At 50.1% G+C, this 16,126-nt stretch overlaps 1 protein-coding gene across 1 annotated transcript in view; it reads right to left on the bottom strand.

The window, feature by feature from the left end:
• Positions 1-157: 157 nt before the first annotated feature.
• Positions 158-16,126, bottom strand: part of ANKRD35 (ankyrin repeat domain 35) — a 21,021-nt gene continuing 5,052 nt past the window's right edge. Inside the window, exons 2-14 of the mRNA XM_017515174.2 lie at positions 13,347-13,477; positions 12,494-12,582; positions 12,071-12,135; positions 10,682-10,739; positions 10,434-10,504; positions 10,004-10,110; positions 8,269-8,450; positions 7,346-7,383; positions 4,866-6,860; positions 2,037-2,126; positions 1,739-1,804; positions 868-973; positions 158-355 (exon numbers count right to left, since the gene is read on the bottom strand). Coding sequence (XP_017370663.1) covers positions 911-973; positions 1,739-1,804; positions 2,037-2,126; positions 4,866-6,860; positions 7,346-7,383; positions 8,269-8,450; positions 10,004-10,110; positions 10,434-10,504; positions 10,682-10,739; positions 12,071-12,135; positions 12,494-12,582; positions 13,347-13,477 — 2,955 coding nt within the window. The 3' untranslated portion in view covers positions 158-355; positions 868-910. The remainder of the gene's footprint in view (positions 356-867; positions 974-1,738; positions 1,805-2,036; positions 2,127-4,865; positions 6,861-7,345; positions 7,384-8,268; positions 8,451-10,003; positions 10,111-10,433; positions 10,505-10,681; positions 10,740-12,070; positions 12,136-12,493; positions 12,583-13,346; positions 13,478-16,126) is intronic.

Below are 16,126 nucleotides of genomic sequence, written 5' to 3'. Positions count from 1 at the left end.
AAAAAAAAAAAAAAAAAAAAATCTACTTGTAAAAAATTGTTTTTAAGAATAGAGACATACTGTTAATATTTTTCCAGGAAAACAAAAGAATAAAAGGATAAAAAGTATTCCTTTCCCCACTCCCCTTTAGAAAGGAAAAAATGACACTCAGCCCCACCCTGCCTCATGCTTTATTTTCCATAGAGCCTGTTTCCATCCACACCTCCTCTGGTCTCATCCATGCTGATTCCAAGGTCCAGGTTCTCAAGTCTGAGGTCCGTAATGTCAGGTGAAGCCCTGCCCTTACCATTCTCCAGTGGCCAACACCCCCCACCACAGCCTGAGGGAGCCTCTGTCAACCAGGGGTTCTTATTCCCTGAAAGAAGAAATTCAAGGATGAAATGCACACGCTTCCATATCCTCAGTCTCCTCCCACTCATGTCAAATGCTAAAAGGGACCATCATCTATCTGGACTGGGGAAGCGGACTATCTGCATTGGGGTGGGGAGAGGTTTGGGACGTGACTGCTCTTTGAAGGAATGGTATGAAAGTGAAGAGATTCTGGACTTTGTAGAGTCCTGCCCTAAGGAACAGCTTTGTACCATTATCCTCACATCACTCATCTTTCCCTGGCATTTCCCCACCCCAGACCCAACCCCTGTTTCCAGTCTCCATCTCACAAGTCAGCCCCTTACCCCACCTGCTCACTGACTCCTGACCCCACCCAGTGATTCTCCATGTTCTGTCTTCTCAATCACCTCAAATGCCCGATTCCCCAAAAGACTCCACTGTCAGCCACCACAGGGGCAAAAGGGACTAATTTCATTCCATACTCCTCCTTTCCCAGGCCCTTACTCCTTCCCTCATCACCGTTAACCCACAACTCACAACAGAGGATCTTGTATCCCTGAGGGCTCACGGTGAGGCCGCCTCACTCCTCTTGCATGCTAAGGATTCGCAGCAGGATATTGTACACGTCCTGTTCCATGCAGCCCTGTTGACGGCAGGAAAGGAAGAAAAGGGGATGAAGAAGGGAAAATGGAGAGAGGTGAGGGGGAGGTTCTGTGGTACAGTGGAAGGCTGTTTACTATGAACTTCACTTACAGTATTTAACTTCTTCATGGCTGTTTCCCTGTCTTCACAAGGAAGAGAATGATGTATACTTTTTTTTTTTTGAGATGGAGTTTCACTCTTGTTGCCCAGGCTGGAGTGCAATGGCACAATCTTGGCTCACCTCAACCTCCACCTCCCAGGTTCAAGTGATTCTCCTGCCTCAGCCTCCCGAGTAGCTGGGATTACAGACATGCACCACCATGCCCGGCTAATTTTGTATTTTTAGTAGAGACGGGGTTTCTCCATATTGGTCAGGCTGGTCTGGAACTCCTGACCTCAGGTGATCCGACTGCTTCCACTGATGTCTACTTTTCCTAACAAGGGAGCAAGACACCCACCTCTTTTTCCTTGTTTAGGACTAAGTGGCTCTGGGAGGAAACTGAGAAAGGGTACAGGGGATAGGAAAAGTCCTTGCAATGGACCAGGGAATTGAAATGGAAGGGCAAACGCCTCTTCTCTTCACATTCATACTCGACATCTCTCGATCTCACTCTACCAAGTGAGATCAGAGCCCTGGCACTGGATGCAGCTTTCTGAGAAATGGCAAATATGTACAGCGAGCCTGGAGAAAGAAGAGGGGCCCTAAATGCAACACCCTACACCCAGCTTTCCGTCTCTACCTCTCTCAAAACTCCACCATGCTCACCCGAGCAGCATTCAGTAGGTGATTCCTGTAGGTGGAGATGATCTCTTCGTGGTTCTTCTGGGAATCCTGAAAACGAACATCAATAGGAAGTCACGTGTCCACCCTCACCCAAGCATGAGGAGCAACACACCGAAGTGGCCAGCAGTACCTGGTGGGCTCCTCGGCCCACCACTGGCCCATCCTGGATCCCTGCCTAGCCAGGCCTCTGTAATTCCTAAAATGTCTCCCACACATGCATCACTTTCACCGTCCACCTTCTTCTCCAGCAGCGTCCATTTCCCTGACGGCCAAAACATACCTGCAGCTGCAGGGCAAGGCGAGCATTTTCTCCCCGAATTGCTAGAACCTCTTCCGAAAGCTGCTCCAGCTTCTTCAACAACTCCTTGATCTGAGGCCAAGAGCAGAGAGGCAACCAATGAGGCTCAAGTCATTTCTCCCACAAACACCACGCAGGCTCAAGGTCAGCTTCCTTTTACCAAGTATCTAACATGTGCCAATTTTACACAAATTGTCTCATTTAACATTGAAAAGAGCTTTTCTTCTGAGAAGAACAATACTTCTTTGAAGGAAGGTTTTTTTTTCTTTTTAAAGATGGGGTTTCACACTGATGGCCAGGCTGGTCTTGAACTCCTGACCTCAGGTGATCCACCCACCTCGGCCTCCCAAAGTGCTAGGATTACAGGTGTGAGCCACCGCGCCCGGCCTGGTCTTTCTTCTTTTGGACTGAGTCTTGCTGTGTCACCCAGGCTAGAGTGCAACGACGCCATCTCTGCTCACTGCAACCTCCACCTCCCGGGTTCAAAACATTCTCCTGCCTCAGCCTCCCGGGTAGTTGGGATCACAGGCATGTGCCACCACACCCAGCTAAGGTTTTGTATTTTTAGTAGAGATGGGGTTCCCCTATGTTGGCCAGCCTGGTCTCAAACTCCTGACCTCAGGTGATTTGCTCACCTCAGCTTCCCAAAGTGTTGGGATTACAGGCGTGAGCCACCGTGCCCTGGCTGTTTTGTTTTTGGAGGCAGGGTCTCACTCTGTCCCCCAGGCTGGAGTGTAGTGGTGTAATCCCAGCTCACTGCAACTTCTACCTCCTAAGTAGCATAGGCACAGGCACGGGCCACCACACTCAGCTAATTTTTATTTTTATTTTTTTTGTATAGTTGGGGTTTCGCCATATTGCCCAGGCTGGTCTCAAACTCTTGGGCTCAAGCAATCCATCCACCTTGGCCTCCCAAAGTGCTGGGATTACAGGCATGAGCCACCATGCTCCACCTGAGGGGAGTATTATTATCTACATTTTGTAGATAAAGAGAGTGAATTAAGTAATTTGTCAGAATCACACAACTGATAAGTGATGAAATCATGATTTGAACCTCAATCCGTTTGACTCCTTGGCGAATGCTCTTACCTTAGTACTGGACCCTAACCTACTCCTGGCTGCTGACCACTAAGGGACATGGAGATGAGGCCTTGCGACTTATTGAGGCAGAGGCACAAACACAGTTAATGGTAACCGGCAGTAATGGGAATAGTGGTAGTAGGAATAACAATAGCTAGCTTTTACTGAGTACTTACCATGGGCCAAGTGTTTCAAATCTTTTAAATAAATATCATTTCCTATTTAATGTAATCTTCACAACCAGTTTATCATCCTCATTTTATAGATAAGAAAACTGAGAACTAGAGATGCTAAATAACTTGCCCAAGATCAGACAACCTCTGTCCAGAGACCATGTTCTTAACCATGATGCTATATCTGCTTTTACCCAATTGTCTACTTTCATCTTCTCCTTCAATGCAATATAAACATAGTTTCTTTAATTAACCTCAACCCGTACTGATTCCTATTCTGGATAACATTCCTTCTACTTTAATGTACTCCACACTATGGAAAACATATATTCTTTATCTATCTATCTATCTATCTATCTCTATCTATCTATCTATATAGATAGATAGAGATAGATAGATAGATATTTTTTTTTAGGAGAAGGAGTCTCGCTGTGTTGCCCAGGCTGGAGTGCAGTGGTGCAATCTCGACTTACTTCAACCTCCACCTCCCAGGTTCCAGCAATTCTACTGCTTCAGCCTCCCAGGTAGCTGGGATTACAGGCACGTGCCACCATGCCCGGCTAATTGTTGTATTTTTAGTAGAGTTGGGGTTTCACTATGTTAGCCGGTCTGGTCTCGAACTCCTGGCCTCAGGTGATCCACCTGCCTCGGCTTCCCAAAGTGCTGGGATTGCAGACGTGAGCCACCATGCCACGCCACTCTATATTTTTTGATCATCCTAAATTTGATCATGTATCCAAGTTTTAATAAGAAGTCTGAACTCATTCATTTCACGGGTAAGTCTAGAATTACTAAATCCATTTGTAAGTTGATATTTAGAGTTCATAAAACATGTAGACTCTTAGCCAGTATTGGCCTAAAAAAAGGAAAAGAAAAAAAAAGAAACATGTAGACTCACGTTTAAAGCAAGCATTAGGAAACTCTGGTATCTAATAGTGTTGTTTTTTTGAGACAGAGCCTTGCTCTGTCGCCCAGGCTGCAGTGCAATGGTGCGATCTCCGCTCACTGCAACCTCCACCTCCCAGGTTCAAGCGATTCTCCTGCCTCAGCCTCCTGAGTAGCTGGGATTACAGGCACTCACCACCATGCCTGGCTAATGTTTGTATTTTTAGTAGAGCCCGGGTTTCACCATGTTGGCCAGGCTGGTCTCGATCTCTTGACCTTGTGATCCGCCTGCCTCGGCCTCCCAAAGTGCTTGGATTACAGGCGTGAGCCACCGTGCCCAGCCGGCGAATATGGAATTTAAGTCCAAATGCTAACAAACAATGGTGCTGCGCTGGCGGCAGCCCTGAGCACACTGCTTCTGAATCTGGGTGCCAAATTTCATGACCTAAGTCCCCTTCTCTCTTCCACTTACGCCTTACCTCACCTCCAACTCAACCCCAACCCCCTCAGACCCAGGAGAACCCGCTAGCGTGGTCCCTGCAAAGGACTGGTGCTCCGTTTGGAGTACTAATCTGACCCACTGCTGCAACAAAGTTTTCTGGATTCAGGTTCGCAAACTCCCAAATACACCGAAACGTTCCCTTGTGCTCCCAGGGCCACCTCAGCTGCTCACCTTGGCCTCCTTGTCCCGGCAAGCCCCAATGAGACGCTCCATCTTCTCCTTCAGCAGCTCCGCCGTTTTCTCAAGCCGCTCCGAGCGCCCCCGCATCTCGCTGGCCTGGCGCTCTTGCTCCACGGCTCGAGCTGCCAGGTCCCCGCTGCGGCGCCGCTCCTCGGCCACCGCCTCCCGCAGCCGACCCATTTCCCGGCAGGCCGCGTTATACTTCTCCAGCAGGGCCTTGAGCTCCTGGCCCCAAGCCTGGGCCTGGGCCACCAGCGAGCCCCGCGTTTTCTCGTGTTGCCGCAGGCTGGCCGCCTCCCGGGCCCGCAGCTCCGCCACCTCCTCCGTGGCTTGGTACAGCAGCTGCTTGAGCTTCCCGATCTCCTGGCTCTTCCCGCTCATCGTGGCCTGAACCGCCCGCAGCTCTTCCTCCAGCTTCCCCAGGTCTTGCTCCAGAGCAGCCACTTGCGGGGATGCCGGGACCTTGAAGGACGTGCCTGGCTCCCCACATGGGGACAGGGATCCCCGCAACTGCCGGTTTTCCTCTCGCAGCCGAGCCAGCACGTGCTGGGCCTCCCGGTGCCGGTCCGCCAGGGTGCTGATGCACGCCCGCAGCTCCTCCGGGGGCTCCGCTGCTTCGCTCCGTGCGCTCCTCTTGCCCACTAGGTCTGCGGGCAGGCAGTCCCACAGCCCTCGGAGGCTGCTGCTCTGGGAGGCCAGGCGCCTCCGCAGCTCCTCTGCGGCCTCCTTCTCCGCGGCCAGCTCATCTGTCAGCTGCCCCACACTCTGCTGCAACTGCTGCAGCTGGACCTGCGCCTCTGGCTTGGGCACAAACTCCCGCTGCAGCCGCTGGCTCAGGGACTGCAGCTCCCTCTGCAACCTCTGCCGCTCCCGCCCCAACTCCCCTAACTCCTCCAGTAAGTTACTGTTGCTCAGTCTCAGTGCTGACACCTCCTTCTCCAGCTGTCCCTTTGCCAGGCCTCCTAGGGCCTGTTCCCCTCCAGGGGCCCCTAGAGGCTCTCCCCGAGCCCCAGGAACGCTTTTCTCCTTCTCTTCATCCTCTCTGACGCTCCCTGGAGCTGCCTTTGGTGCTCGCTCTCTGGACTCCTGGGCAGGAACCTCAGGCTTCACCTGCAGTCCTGCCTTTGCCCGGTCCAGCCTCGCCAGCACTCGCTCCAGTCGGGCCTCCATCTTCTCCCAGGCAGCTGCTGCGGCCTCAGCTCGGGGAGTCCCCAGGGCTCCCTCCATGTCTGGTCTTGATAAAGCCGCCCGGGCAGCATCCTTTTCTCGCCACACCGCAGCAAGCTCCTCCCTTAGCTGCAGCACAAGCTGGTTCATGGCTGCTGGGCCCGCTGGTTCAGCCACTGTGCCTCCTGGTTCAACTCCTAGAACCTGGGACCTCTCCTTCTGGCCAGCAGGCATCTGGTCGGCGTGATCAGGGCCAAGGGTCTGTCCGCCATCTTTAGTCAATTGCTGTCTTGTGGCTTTCCTGATGGTCTCAGACCCTGGGCTCTGGGGTAGCTCCTGTTCTTCTGCTTGGGACCTTCCACGGACTTGATACTGGATCTCTCCTGGGGCTGAGTCCTCAGCGTTCTTGGGAGCTAATACTGAATTTACTGTGACTGCTGCCTGCTGTTGCTTCTTTAGCTCTCGTATACGCTCAGCCAGCAGGTCCAGAGGACGACCCTGCTCCATGCCATCCCCTCCAGGACGGTGACTAGAGCCTTGCCCTCCTGAAGCTCTGGGCTCCCGGGATAGGAGGAGACCTAGTTCCTGCGCCTGCTCTTGAATCCGGTTCTCAAGGCCCAGGTAGGCTGCAGCTTGAGCCTTCCACTCTTCTGTCTTTTGCACCAGGTCCTGCTCCAACTGAGAAACTTTCCTGTGCTCCTCTTCAAACTTCCACCTCCAGCACGGGTCTTCATCCTTCTCTTCCTCTTGCTCCTCCTCAGGCTCTGCTCTCCATGGGGTCTTAGGTGAAGAACCTGCCTGGGGCTCCGATGGAGAGGCCTATGTTGAAAACAGAATAGTAAGGCGGGCACGGGGGTTCACGCCTGTAATCTCAGCACTTTGGGAGGCCGAGGTGGGCGGATCACGAGGTCAAGAGATCCAGACCAACCTGGCCAACATGGTAATACCGTCTCTACTAAAAATACAAAAAATTAGCTGGGCGTGGTGGTGCGCACCTGTAGTCCCAGCTACTCAGGAGGCCGAGGCAGGAGAATCACTTGAACCCCGGAAGTGGAGGTTGCAGTGAGCTGAGATCGCACCACTGCACTCCAGCCTGGCGACGGAGCTCGCTCCATCTCAAAAAAAAAAGAAAGAAAGAAAAAAAAAAGAAAACAATAGTAAATATAAAGTGTGGCCACTAGGCAGCCCCAGGAGTGCCTTTCTTCTCTTAAACGTCCTGCCACCTGAAGGGCCACTGGGAATAGTCACAGTGGGATAGCCTGGGGTGTGTCAAAAGCAAAAGTGGGAGGCACTTAGGGTCTTACCTGGGATGCAAGATCTGGGTGCTGGACTAGCCCCTGACCTATAAGAAAAAATATGAGGAAAATGAGAGAGAAGACAGGTTCCACATACTTCTAGCCCACATTCTTATCTTCAGACTTTTTCTGAGAGGGGTGGCCTCTCTGTGACCAATCTCACGACATATCATCCTGGTCCCAGAAGGCAATCTTGTTTAGTGGATCCCTAACTATCCAGTAACTTTGGTTTTCTCTCCCAGAAATGGGCCACCTCCTTCATTTTATTTATTTATTTTTGAGACTGAGTCTCACTCTGTCACCCAGGCTGGAGTGTAATGGCGCGATCTCGGCTCACTGCAACCTCCGCCTCCCAGGTTCAAGCAATTCTCTTGCCTCAGCCTCCTGAGTAGCTGGGATTACAGGCGCATGCCACCTTGCCCAGCTTATTTTTATGTTTTAAAGACAGGGTTTCACCATGTTGGTCAGGCTGGTCTTGAACTCCCGACCTCAGGTGATCCGCCCACCTTGGCTTCCAAAGTGCTTGGATTACAGCAGTGAGCCACCACGCCTGGCCTCACTCATTTATTTATTGGTCACTGTGTCTGGCACGTTAATAAGCACTGGAACTTCAATGGTGAGCAAAACAGAAATGGCCTGTCACCTAAATCACACAAATAGAGTACAATGACAACTCATAAATGCTAGAAACAACACTAGCCAGAGTTGTCCTCAGTGAGAGATCAGGCTGCATTAAAGAGTTTTGCGATCATGCTTTTGGGGTGGGGATTTGAGGCCCTCTCACAGTAGCAGCAATAAATACATAAACTCTCAACGCAGGTGACAATTATTTGTCAGATAGATTACTTCCATGGAAACAAATGGGACTCTAAGAAACTTCTCTGATTCGATGGCTATCAAGGAGAATCTGGAGGTTACAGAGGGGCCCTTACCACCCCGCCGCCGGTTCAGGGCCTGCTGCAGCAGCCTCTGCAGTGACTTGTCTTGTGCGTGCAGAGCATAGTGCAAAGCGTCATGCCCTGTGCTGTCCACAGCTCCCGCATCTGCTCCGTGGCTCAGGAGCAGTTCAGCCACCTCGGCACTGCCTTTCTCACAGGCCAGGATCAAAGCCGATCTGTGGGTTGAGACAAATCTGAGCACAGACTTTCCCCATGGAATCCAGAAGTCCCGGTTCCCGACACTCCACTCACAGGGCGAGCTCTCACTCAGTGAGGTCAGGAGAACAACAGACCAACACCAGACCAGACTAGACTTTTCAAATGCTGTTCCTTAGAAGTGCAGCAACAGAAATCAGGGGGGCAACTGGATGAGCTCCGTTTTTTTTTTTTAAGCCTCAGAAAAAAACAAACAAGCCCATTCAAAAGTGGGCAAAGGATATGAACAGACACTTTACAAAAGAAGACGTACATGAGGCCAACAAAAGTGAAAAAATGCTCATCATCACTGGTCATCAGAGAAATGCAAATCAAAACTACACTGAGATACCATCTCATGCCAGTTAGAATGGTGATCATTAAAAAATCTGGAGACAACAGATGCTGGAGAGGATGTGGAGAAATAGGAACACTTTTACACTGTTGGTGGGAGTGTAAATTAGTTCAACCATTGTGGAAGACAGTGTGGCGATTCCTCAAGGACCTAGAAATAGAAATTCCATTTGACCCAACAATCCCATTACTGGGTATATGTCCAAAGGATTATAAATCATTCTACTATAAGGACACGTGCACACGTATGTTAATTGCATCACTGTTTACAATAGCAAAGATCTGGAATCAACCCAAATGCCCATCGATGATAGACTGGACAGGGAAAATGTGGCACATATACACCATGGAATAATATGCAGCCATCAAAAACAATGAGTTTGTGTCCTTTGTAGGGACATGGATGAAACTGGAAACCATCGTTCTCAGCAAACTGACACAAGAACAGAAAATCAAACACTGCATGCTCTCACTCATAGGCGGGTGTTGAACAAAGAGAAAAAAAAAAAAGACTCAGCCACGCTCTTGTCCACCAGGCTGGAGTACAATGGTTTGATCTTGGCTCACTGCAACCTCTACCTCCCGAGTTCAAGTGATTCTCCTCCCTCAGCCTCCCAAGTAGCTAGGATTACAAGCGCCTGCCACCATGCCCAGCTAATTTTTGTATTTTTAGTAGAGATGAGATTTCACCATGTTGGCCAGGCTGGTCTTGAACTCCTGACCTCAGGTGATCCCCCCAAAGTGCTGGGATTATAGGTGTGAGCCTCAGCCTCCCAACGTGCTGGGATGATAGGCGTGAGCCACTGCGCCAGGCTGAGATCCATTTTTATCTTCTTTATATCTCAATATTCTACATACATTTTTAATTAGAAAAAAGGATCCTCTTTCTTAAAAGATAATTTGAAAACCAGTAAATTCAGCCAGTGGGTCCAGAAGTATCGATTCTATTTCTGGGCTCATCTATGCTAGGAAGGCGGTGATGGTAGCAGGCAGAGCTTTTCAGAACCTCTGCTGGGAAGGAATGGCATTCCCAAGAACGTAAAGCCCAATTTGTCTTTTTCCCCAACACACACAAACACACACACACACACACGCACGCACGCACGCACACGTTGCAAATTGGCTTCTTTCTAAATTGGTCAGGCCTGGAAATTGGGGTGGGTAGGTGAGGAGGGCTCACTTGTCATCCTTGTCTGTAACGTTAACTCGGGCTCCTCTCTGCAGCAGCTGTGAACAGATAGCTGCGTGCCCACCCAGCGATGCGATCATCAGGGGTGTACGTCCATCCTGCACAGATTGTAGGAAGGGTTCATGAGGAGCCAGGGAGAGCCAGAGTCTTGACATGATCCTAACAGCTCCCCCACCTCACACCTCTTCAGAAAAAATAAAAGCCCAGCTCTTGGGTCTAAACACTCCCTTTTGGAGGGTTGGAAGCTCTCCAGAAGCTAAGGCTGAACTTCTCTGTGAGGAAGAGGAGGAGAAGCAGGAGGAAGAGGAACAGACCGGTGGTGCTAACACAACCCTAGGTCATGGAATCTGGCCAATCAAGCTCAGCGAGAGCAGCAGCCTGCCTGCGTAGGACACTGCCCAGCTGCCCATGTCACACTCACATTATCCAACACGTCCAGGAAGGCTTCGTGGTCACACAGCAGGAGCACACTTGAGGCACAGCCAGAGGAGGCTGGGGAGGAGAAGATCAGGTCGGGGGGAAGCATGAAGAACGCCTACTCAGACTATGACCCAGCATCCCCTCCGACCGTTTCAGCCAGTTGGCCCTGGCTGCCCCCGCCTCCTTGCACCTCCCATTTCCCACCCTGTAGTCCCTGCATCCCTGTCCCCACGAGTCCCCTGCACACACCTGCCCAGTGCAATGGACTACGGTTTTCTGCGTCCACAGCATCTTCATTAGCACCATGCTGCAAATGGCCACAAAGGGAAGCAGCATGGAGCTTGGTGTTAACATCCTCATCCCATACCCCCTCTGGGTCACCAGTTTCCATAGTAATATGAGGAGGGGGCAGGAGGACCACTTTAGAGAAGGCTGTCTACTAGGCAAGCCCAGTTCATTCATTGCTGATGACAGGCAGCCTTGAATATCAGCCCTGGTTTCTAAACCAAGGGCCTAGGAAAAATCAGATGGTAGATAAATAAACGTGTTAGGGAAAATGACACCTGAGTCCATGGCTGGTACTTTAGAAAAACCATTGTGGGCCAGGCGCGGTGGCTCACGCCTGTAATCCCACCACTTTGGGAGGCCAAAGCAGGCGGATCACGAGGTCAAGAGATAGAGACCATCTTGGCCAACATGGTGAAACCCCGTCTCTACTGAAAGTACAAAAAATTAGCTGGGCGTGATGGTGCGTGCCTGTAGTCCCGGCTACTCAGGAGGCTGATGCAGGAGAATGGCTTGAAACCGGAAAACGCCCCATATAGAGGTCCAGGGCTGCAATAAGAAAGCCTGTGAGCAGGGCCCCAGAAGTTAAGCAGGGTCGGGCTTGGCAGAATCTTGGCCCGGCATGGTGGCTCACGCCTGTAATCCTGGCATTCTGGGAGGATGAGGTGGGTGGATCACCTGAGGTCAGGAGTTCAAGACCAGTCTGGCCATCATGGTGAAACCCCATCTTAAAAATAAAAAAAAGAAAAGAAACCGGAAAATGGAAGTTTCAGTGGGCCGGGATCGAGCCACTGCACTCCAGCCTGGTGATAGAGCGAGACTCTGTCTCAAAAAAAAAAAAAAAAGAAAGAAAGAAAAATCATGGTGAAAAGTGGAAAGGATTAGGAAGAACGAAAGCAGAACATTCATTTGCCTGATGGCCAGTTAAGGTAACTGCTTTTTGTACTTTTGGGGACTCACTAATAAATTGTCCACATGTCATTTCACATGCATATTTCTCTTTATACTACTAGACTATAAACGCCTCAAAAACAGACAGTAGGGCTTTGGTTTAATTTCAATATCTCTGTCCTTCCTCTTGCCCCTCATCATAGCAGGAAGCGTCTGCAGTGGCTCTGCTAATGACAAAATCCATAGTTCCTGGCAACTCTGCTTTATAAGCTGCCCTCAAAGGCAGTATCGAGCATGGTGACGACACATAGCAGGTGTTAAATAAATGTTTTCTTATGAACCCTCCTCCTGGGGATGAGGCCAGTACATTTGGCCAACTATCCCTTGTGACTGTGAGATGAAGTTTGAAAACTCTGGGTCCACTTCTAACCTTCACGAGAGTGGTCAAGGGGTTGCTGTTACCTGAAGCAGGACCTTGACACACTGTGGCTGGCAGGAGATGGTGGCCAAGTGCAGGGCAGAGCTTCCTGGAAACAGAAAGACGGGGAGAAGGAGGGTAGGTGGCCCCATGCATGCTGATGACTCACAGGGAGGGAAGGCAAGAGACGCACAGATAATCAGGAGATTAGGGAGAGAAGCTTTCAGCCACACGGGGCCAGAAATTCCTGTTCCCCAAGCGCCTGGTACCTGTGATGAAGGTGGGAGTGGAGGTGAGGTGTGCCCAGCTTACAGGGAGGGGAACTCCTGGAGGGACGCTGGCCAGAACTTACTGAGGAGAGAAGCAAGGGGCCACAGTAGGAACCTCCAGCAGGGCCCAGCACCGTCCCCCACCACTGCTGTACAGGTGCAAGCAAGCAGCGTGGTGCAGTTCTCCGTCTCACTCACCATCCTCATTCTTGCTGTTGACGTCAGCCCCGTTTGCAAGCAGTATAGTCAGACACTCTGTCAGGCCTTTGGAGGCTGCCAGATGAAACCTGCCAGAATCGAGGCCGAGAGGGGGTCAGGGATGAGGAATGGGGGACTCTCGGTAAGCCCTTCTTCCTACGCTCCCTACCTCCAAGCTCCTAAAAGCAGGAAGAGAAGCTTCCCTAGCTTGAATTTCTGAGAAAAAGAAGTCTATATGGCCTCCAGTCGTAAAGGAAGTTAAAAGCAAGGAAGAAATCAGAGCTATGGGTCTCAAGGAATCTCAGATTATTGCAGGCGTGTCTGGGGGAATACATAATTACCTGCCTCTCTGGGCACAGAAGCCTTAGTGGAAGTGGCAGTGTCACTGAGAGAGTCAGTCAGAGCAGAGCAAAAGGCTGTACATTCGAAGACTTTGGGTAGAGACAAAAGATAACATTTCCCTCGACTTAATCAGCGCTCCCTCCAACCATGTGAGTCCCATAGCCACCACTTCATTTCCAGTTTCCCAAGACACACACCTTCCTGCTTGTGCAATGGAGAAACACTCTAGTGAGTGTATCTATTCATTTTCTATTTGTTTAATGGGCTTTGCGTACTTCCCGAGTCAGTGGTGTCAGTCTGGGTTGTGAGGTGGGTGGAACTCAGGGACAATATATTCTCCCCTCACCTTGTGTAGCATTTACTTGTAGTGAAAACTATTGATATCCTTGCTAATTAAGACAATGAAAACAGCTCTGAAGTTGTAGGCATTCCCTGGTTCTGTGTCATATTGGATTTGGGGGCTTTGAAAGGGAGCCACATATAAGGGGCAGGGGCTGGAGGACTTACTTACGGGGACTGGCCGTTGGAGTTGGGCTTGGTGGGCCGGGCTGACTTCCTGGAGGCCAGGGCAGCCACGCGCACCACATCCCCCCGCTGCACTGCCTCCAGCAGCTTCTGGTCACGACGGTTCCATCTCTCCACCTGGTCCAGAGCCCCAGGTTGTGTGAACACAGGATGGGGGTAGTATGGAGAAAGAAAAGAGGCAAATGGTTAGGGTGCCAAACAGGAGAAAAGGAACGTCCCTGGGGTCCTCTTCCTCTTCCACAAGTCACACACACATCCTAGATCATTTAGTCCTTCTTTTTTTTATTTTTTATTTTTATTATTTTTTCTTTATTAAATTTACTATTATTATTATTATTATTATTATTTTAAATAAAGACGGGGTTTCACCATGTTGGTCAGGCTGGTCTTGAACTCCCGACCTCAGGTGATCCACCCGCATTGGCCTCTAAAGTGCTTGGATTACAGGCGTGAGCCACCATGCCTGGCCTCTTTCTTTTTATTTTTTAGAGCTGGGGTTTCTCCATGTTGGCCAGGCTGGTCTCGAACTCCTGACCGCAGGTGATCCACCCGCCTCGGCCTCCCAAAGTGCTGGGATTATAGGTGTGAGCCACCGTGCCCGGCCCCATTTAGTCCTTCTTAGGTGGTTCCAGCTAAATCTTAACCAGCTAATATGCCACCAACAAACATTGTTGGTTATTTCCAGCCCTGGGCCAAAAGGATGCTGTACCATGGAATTAAAAATCATTTATGAGTGCCGAACGCACAGTATTTCAAATGTCACTTTATCATGATGATGATGAGGGTTGCTGTTGGCGCCCAACCTCAGAGCAGTCCTTTCCCTTTTGCTTTCTAGTTCTTGCCGGGGCAAATGGAACCAACCTGACCACACCTGAGGGCTCACCTTGCCCCTCACCACCGCCTCCACCCCAGACCCTGCTGCTTTTTGTCCTCAGTTGTTTGAGAAGTACATCAAGGCACCGAGCTTCAGGTTACAGCCAGGAGTCCCAGTACCTAACCATTCCATCTCTATTCATTAGCTTTGGGCCCCAAAATTAAAAGACAAAACTAGGCCAGTCTCAGTGGCTCACACCTGTAATCCCAGCACTATGGGAGGCCGAGGCAGGCGGATCACGAGGTCAAGAGATCGAGATCATCCTGGCCAACATGGTGAAACCCCGTGTCTACTAAAAAAATAAAAAATCAGCTGGGCGTGGTGGCGCGCGCCTGTAGTCCCAGCTACTTGGGAGGCTGAGGCAGGAGAATTGCTTGAACCCGGGAGGCAGAGGTTGCAGTAAGCCGAGATCACGCCACTGCACTCCAGCCTGGCGCCTGGCGCCAAAACAAGACTCCGTCTCAAAAAAAAAAAGATGAAACTAGTTTCTCTTTTTCCATATCATATCCATGCCCTTTGGCGAGTGTCTCTGCCCTTTCCGTGGCAACAACAACTAAAAGGCAAAGAGGTTTCTAGCTGTGCTCAAGGAAGCAGCAGGAGCCAGCTCCCCTTCTCCTCCCTCCCGGTTTCCCTGGCAGGGAGCAGCAGCTGTCTGGATAGCAGCCACACCTGGGCATGCATTGTTCTATCATTCCAGCTTGAGTTTTGCGGGTGGCAGGGTAATTACAATAATTGAAGTGTTACGGGGCGTGAGACAGCTATGTAAAAACACCCAAGGCTGAAAGTACAGAAAAGCCTGGTTTTGTCCAGAGAAGGGAATAAAAAGGAAAAGATAAAGGCAAAGATCTGTGGTCTGATGTAAAGGTTGCCGGACAAATATTTTGTTGGCTGGCCTGAGTTTGGGACCTAGTTCAGCTGCATTCTCGACTGTGTGACCTAGAGTAAGCCATTCGACACCTTAAACCTGTTTCCCCTTCTATAAAATGTGGCACAACGACCTCATCATGCTGTGACTATTACACAAGCTAATATATACAAATTCTCTTTATAAACTGTAAAGAGCCATCCAAATGTATGGCATCCTTGTGACAAAACAGGAAGCAGTGGGGGTTGGTGGTGGCACATTGCATTTTATAAGGTGTCATCTGACCAAGAGGTTGGTGAAGCGGGGAAGAAAAATTGGGTCTGTGGAAGCCCAATAACTCATTTTTAAATACTGTTTACATAGCCAGGGCAAATTATTACTCAACCACAGGGAAGTTTAATTTATTTATTTATTTATTTTAAGACGGGGTTTCACCATGTTGGTCAGGCTGGTCTTGAACTCCCAACCTCAGGTGATCCGCCTGCCTTGGCCTCCAAAGCACTTGGATTACAGGCGTGAGCCACCATGCCCGGCCTTTTTTTTTTAATTTTATTTTTAAGCACAGGGAAGTTTTAAATGTCCAAATCATACAATTATCTAAGGGAGATGGATTCTGAGGTAACACTCCTACGGAAGTTGTAACTTCTCGCAGCCCTTTCACGTGCTATTTCAATTAGCCTCACAACATCCCTGGAAAGTTAGGGCTATTATTCCACCTCTTTGACAGAAGAAACGAAAGTATACCGAGATAAGATAACCATCCAAGATCATGAAACACAGTGGCAAGCTTGGAATTAGAATCCAGGTCATGGCCGGGCACGGTGGCTCAAAATCCCAGCACCTTGGGAGGCCTAGGTGGGCAGATCACCTGAGCTCAGGAGTTTGAGACCAGCCTGGCCAACATGGTGAAACCCCATCCTACTTAAAACACAAAAAATTAGCCGGGCATGGTGGCGGGTGCCTGTAATCCCAGCTGCTCAGGAGGCTGAGGCAGGAGAATAGCTTGAACCTGGGAGGTGGAGGTTGC

Source organism: Cebus imitator, unplaced genomic scaffold, assembly GCF_001604975.1.
Source record: "Cebus imitator isolate Cc_AM_T3 unplaced genomic scaffold, Cebus_imitator-1.0 Scaffold543, whole genome shotgun sequence".
Lineage (NCBI taxonomy): Eukaryota > Metazoa > Chordata > Mammalia > Primates > Cebidae > Cebus > Cebus imitator.
This window is presented reverse-complemented; position numbering and strand designations above follow the sequence as displayed.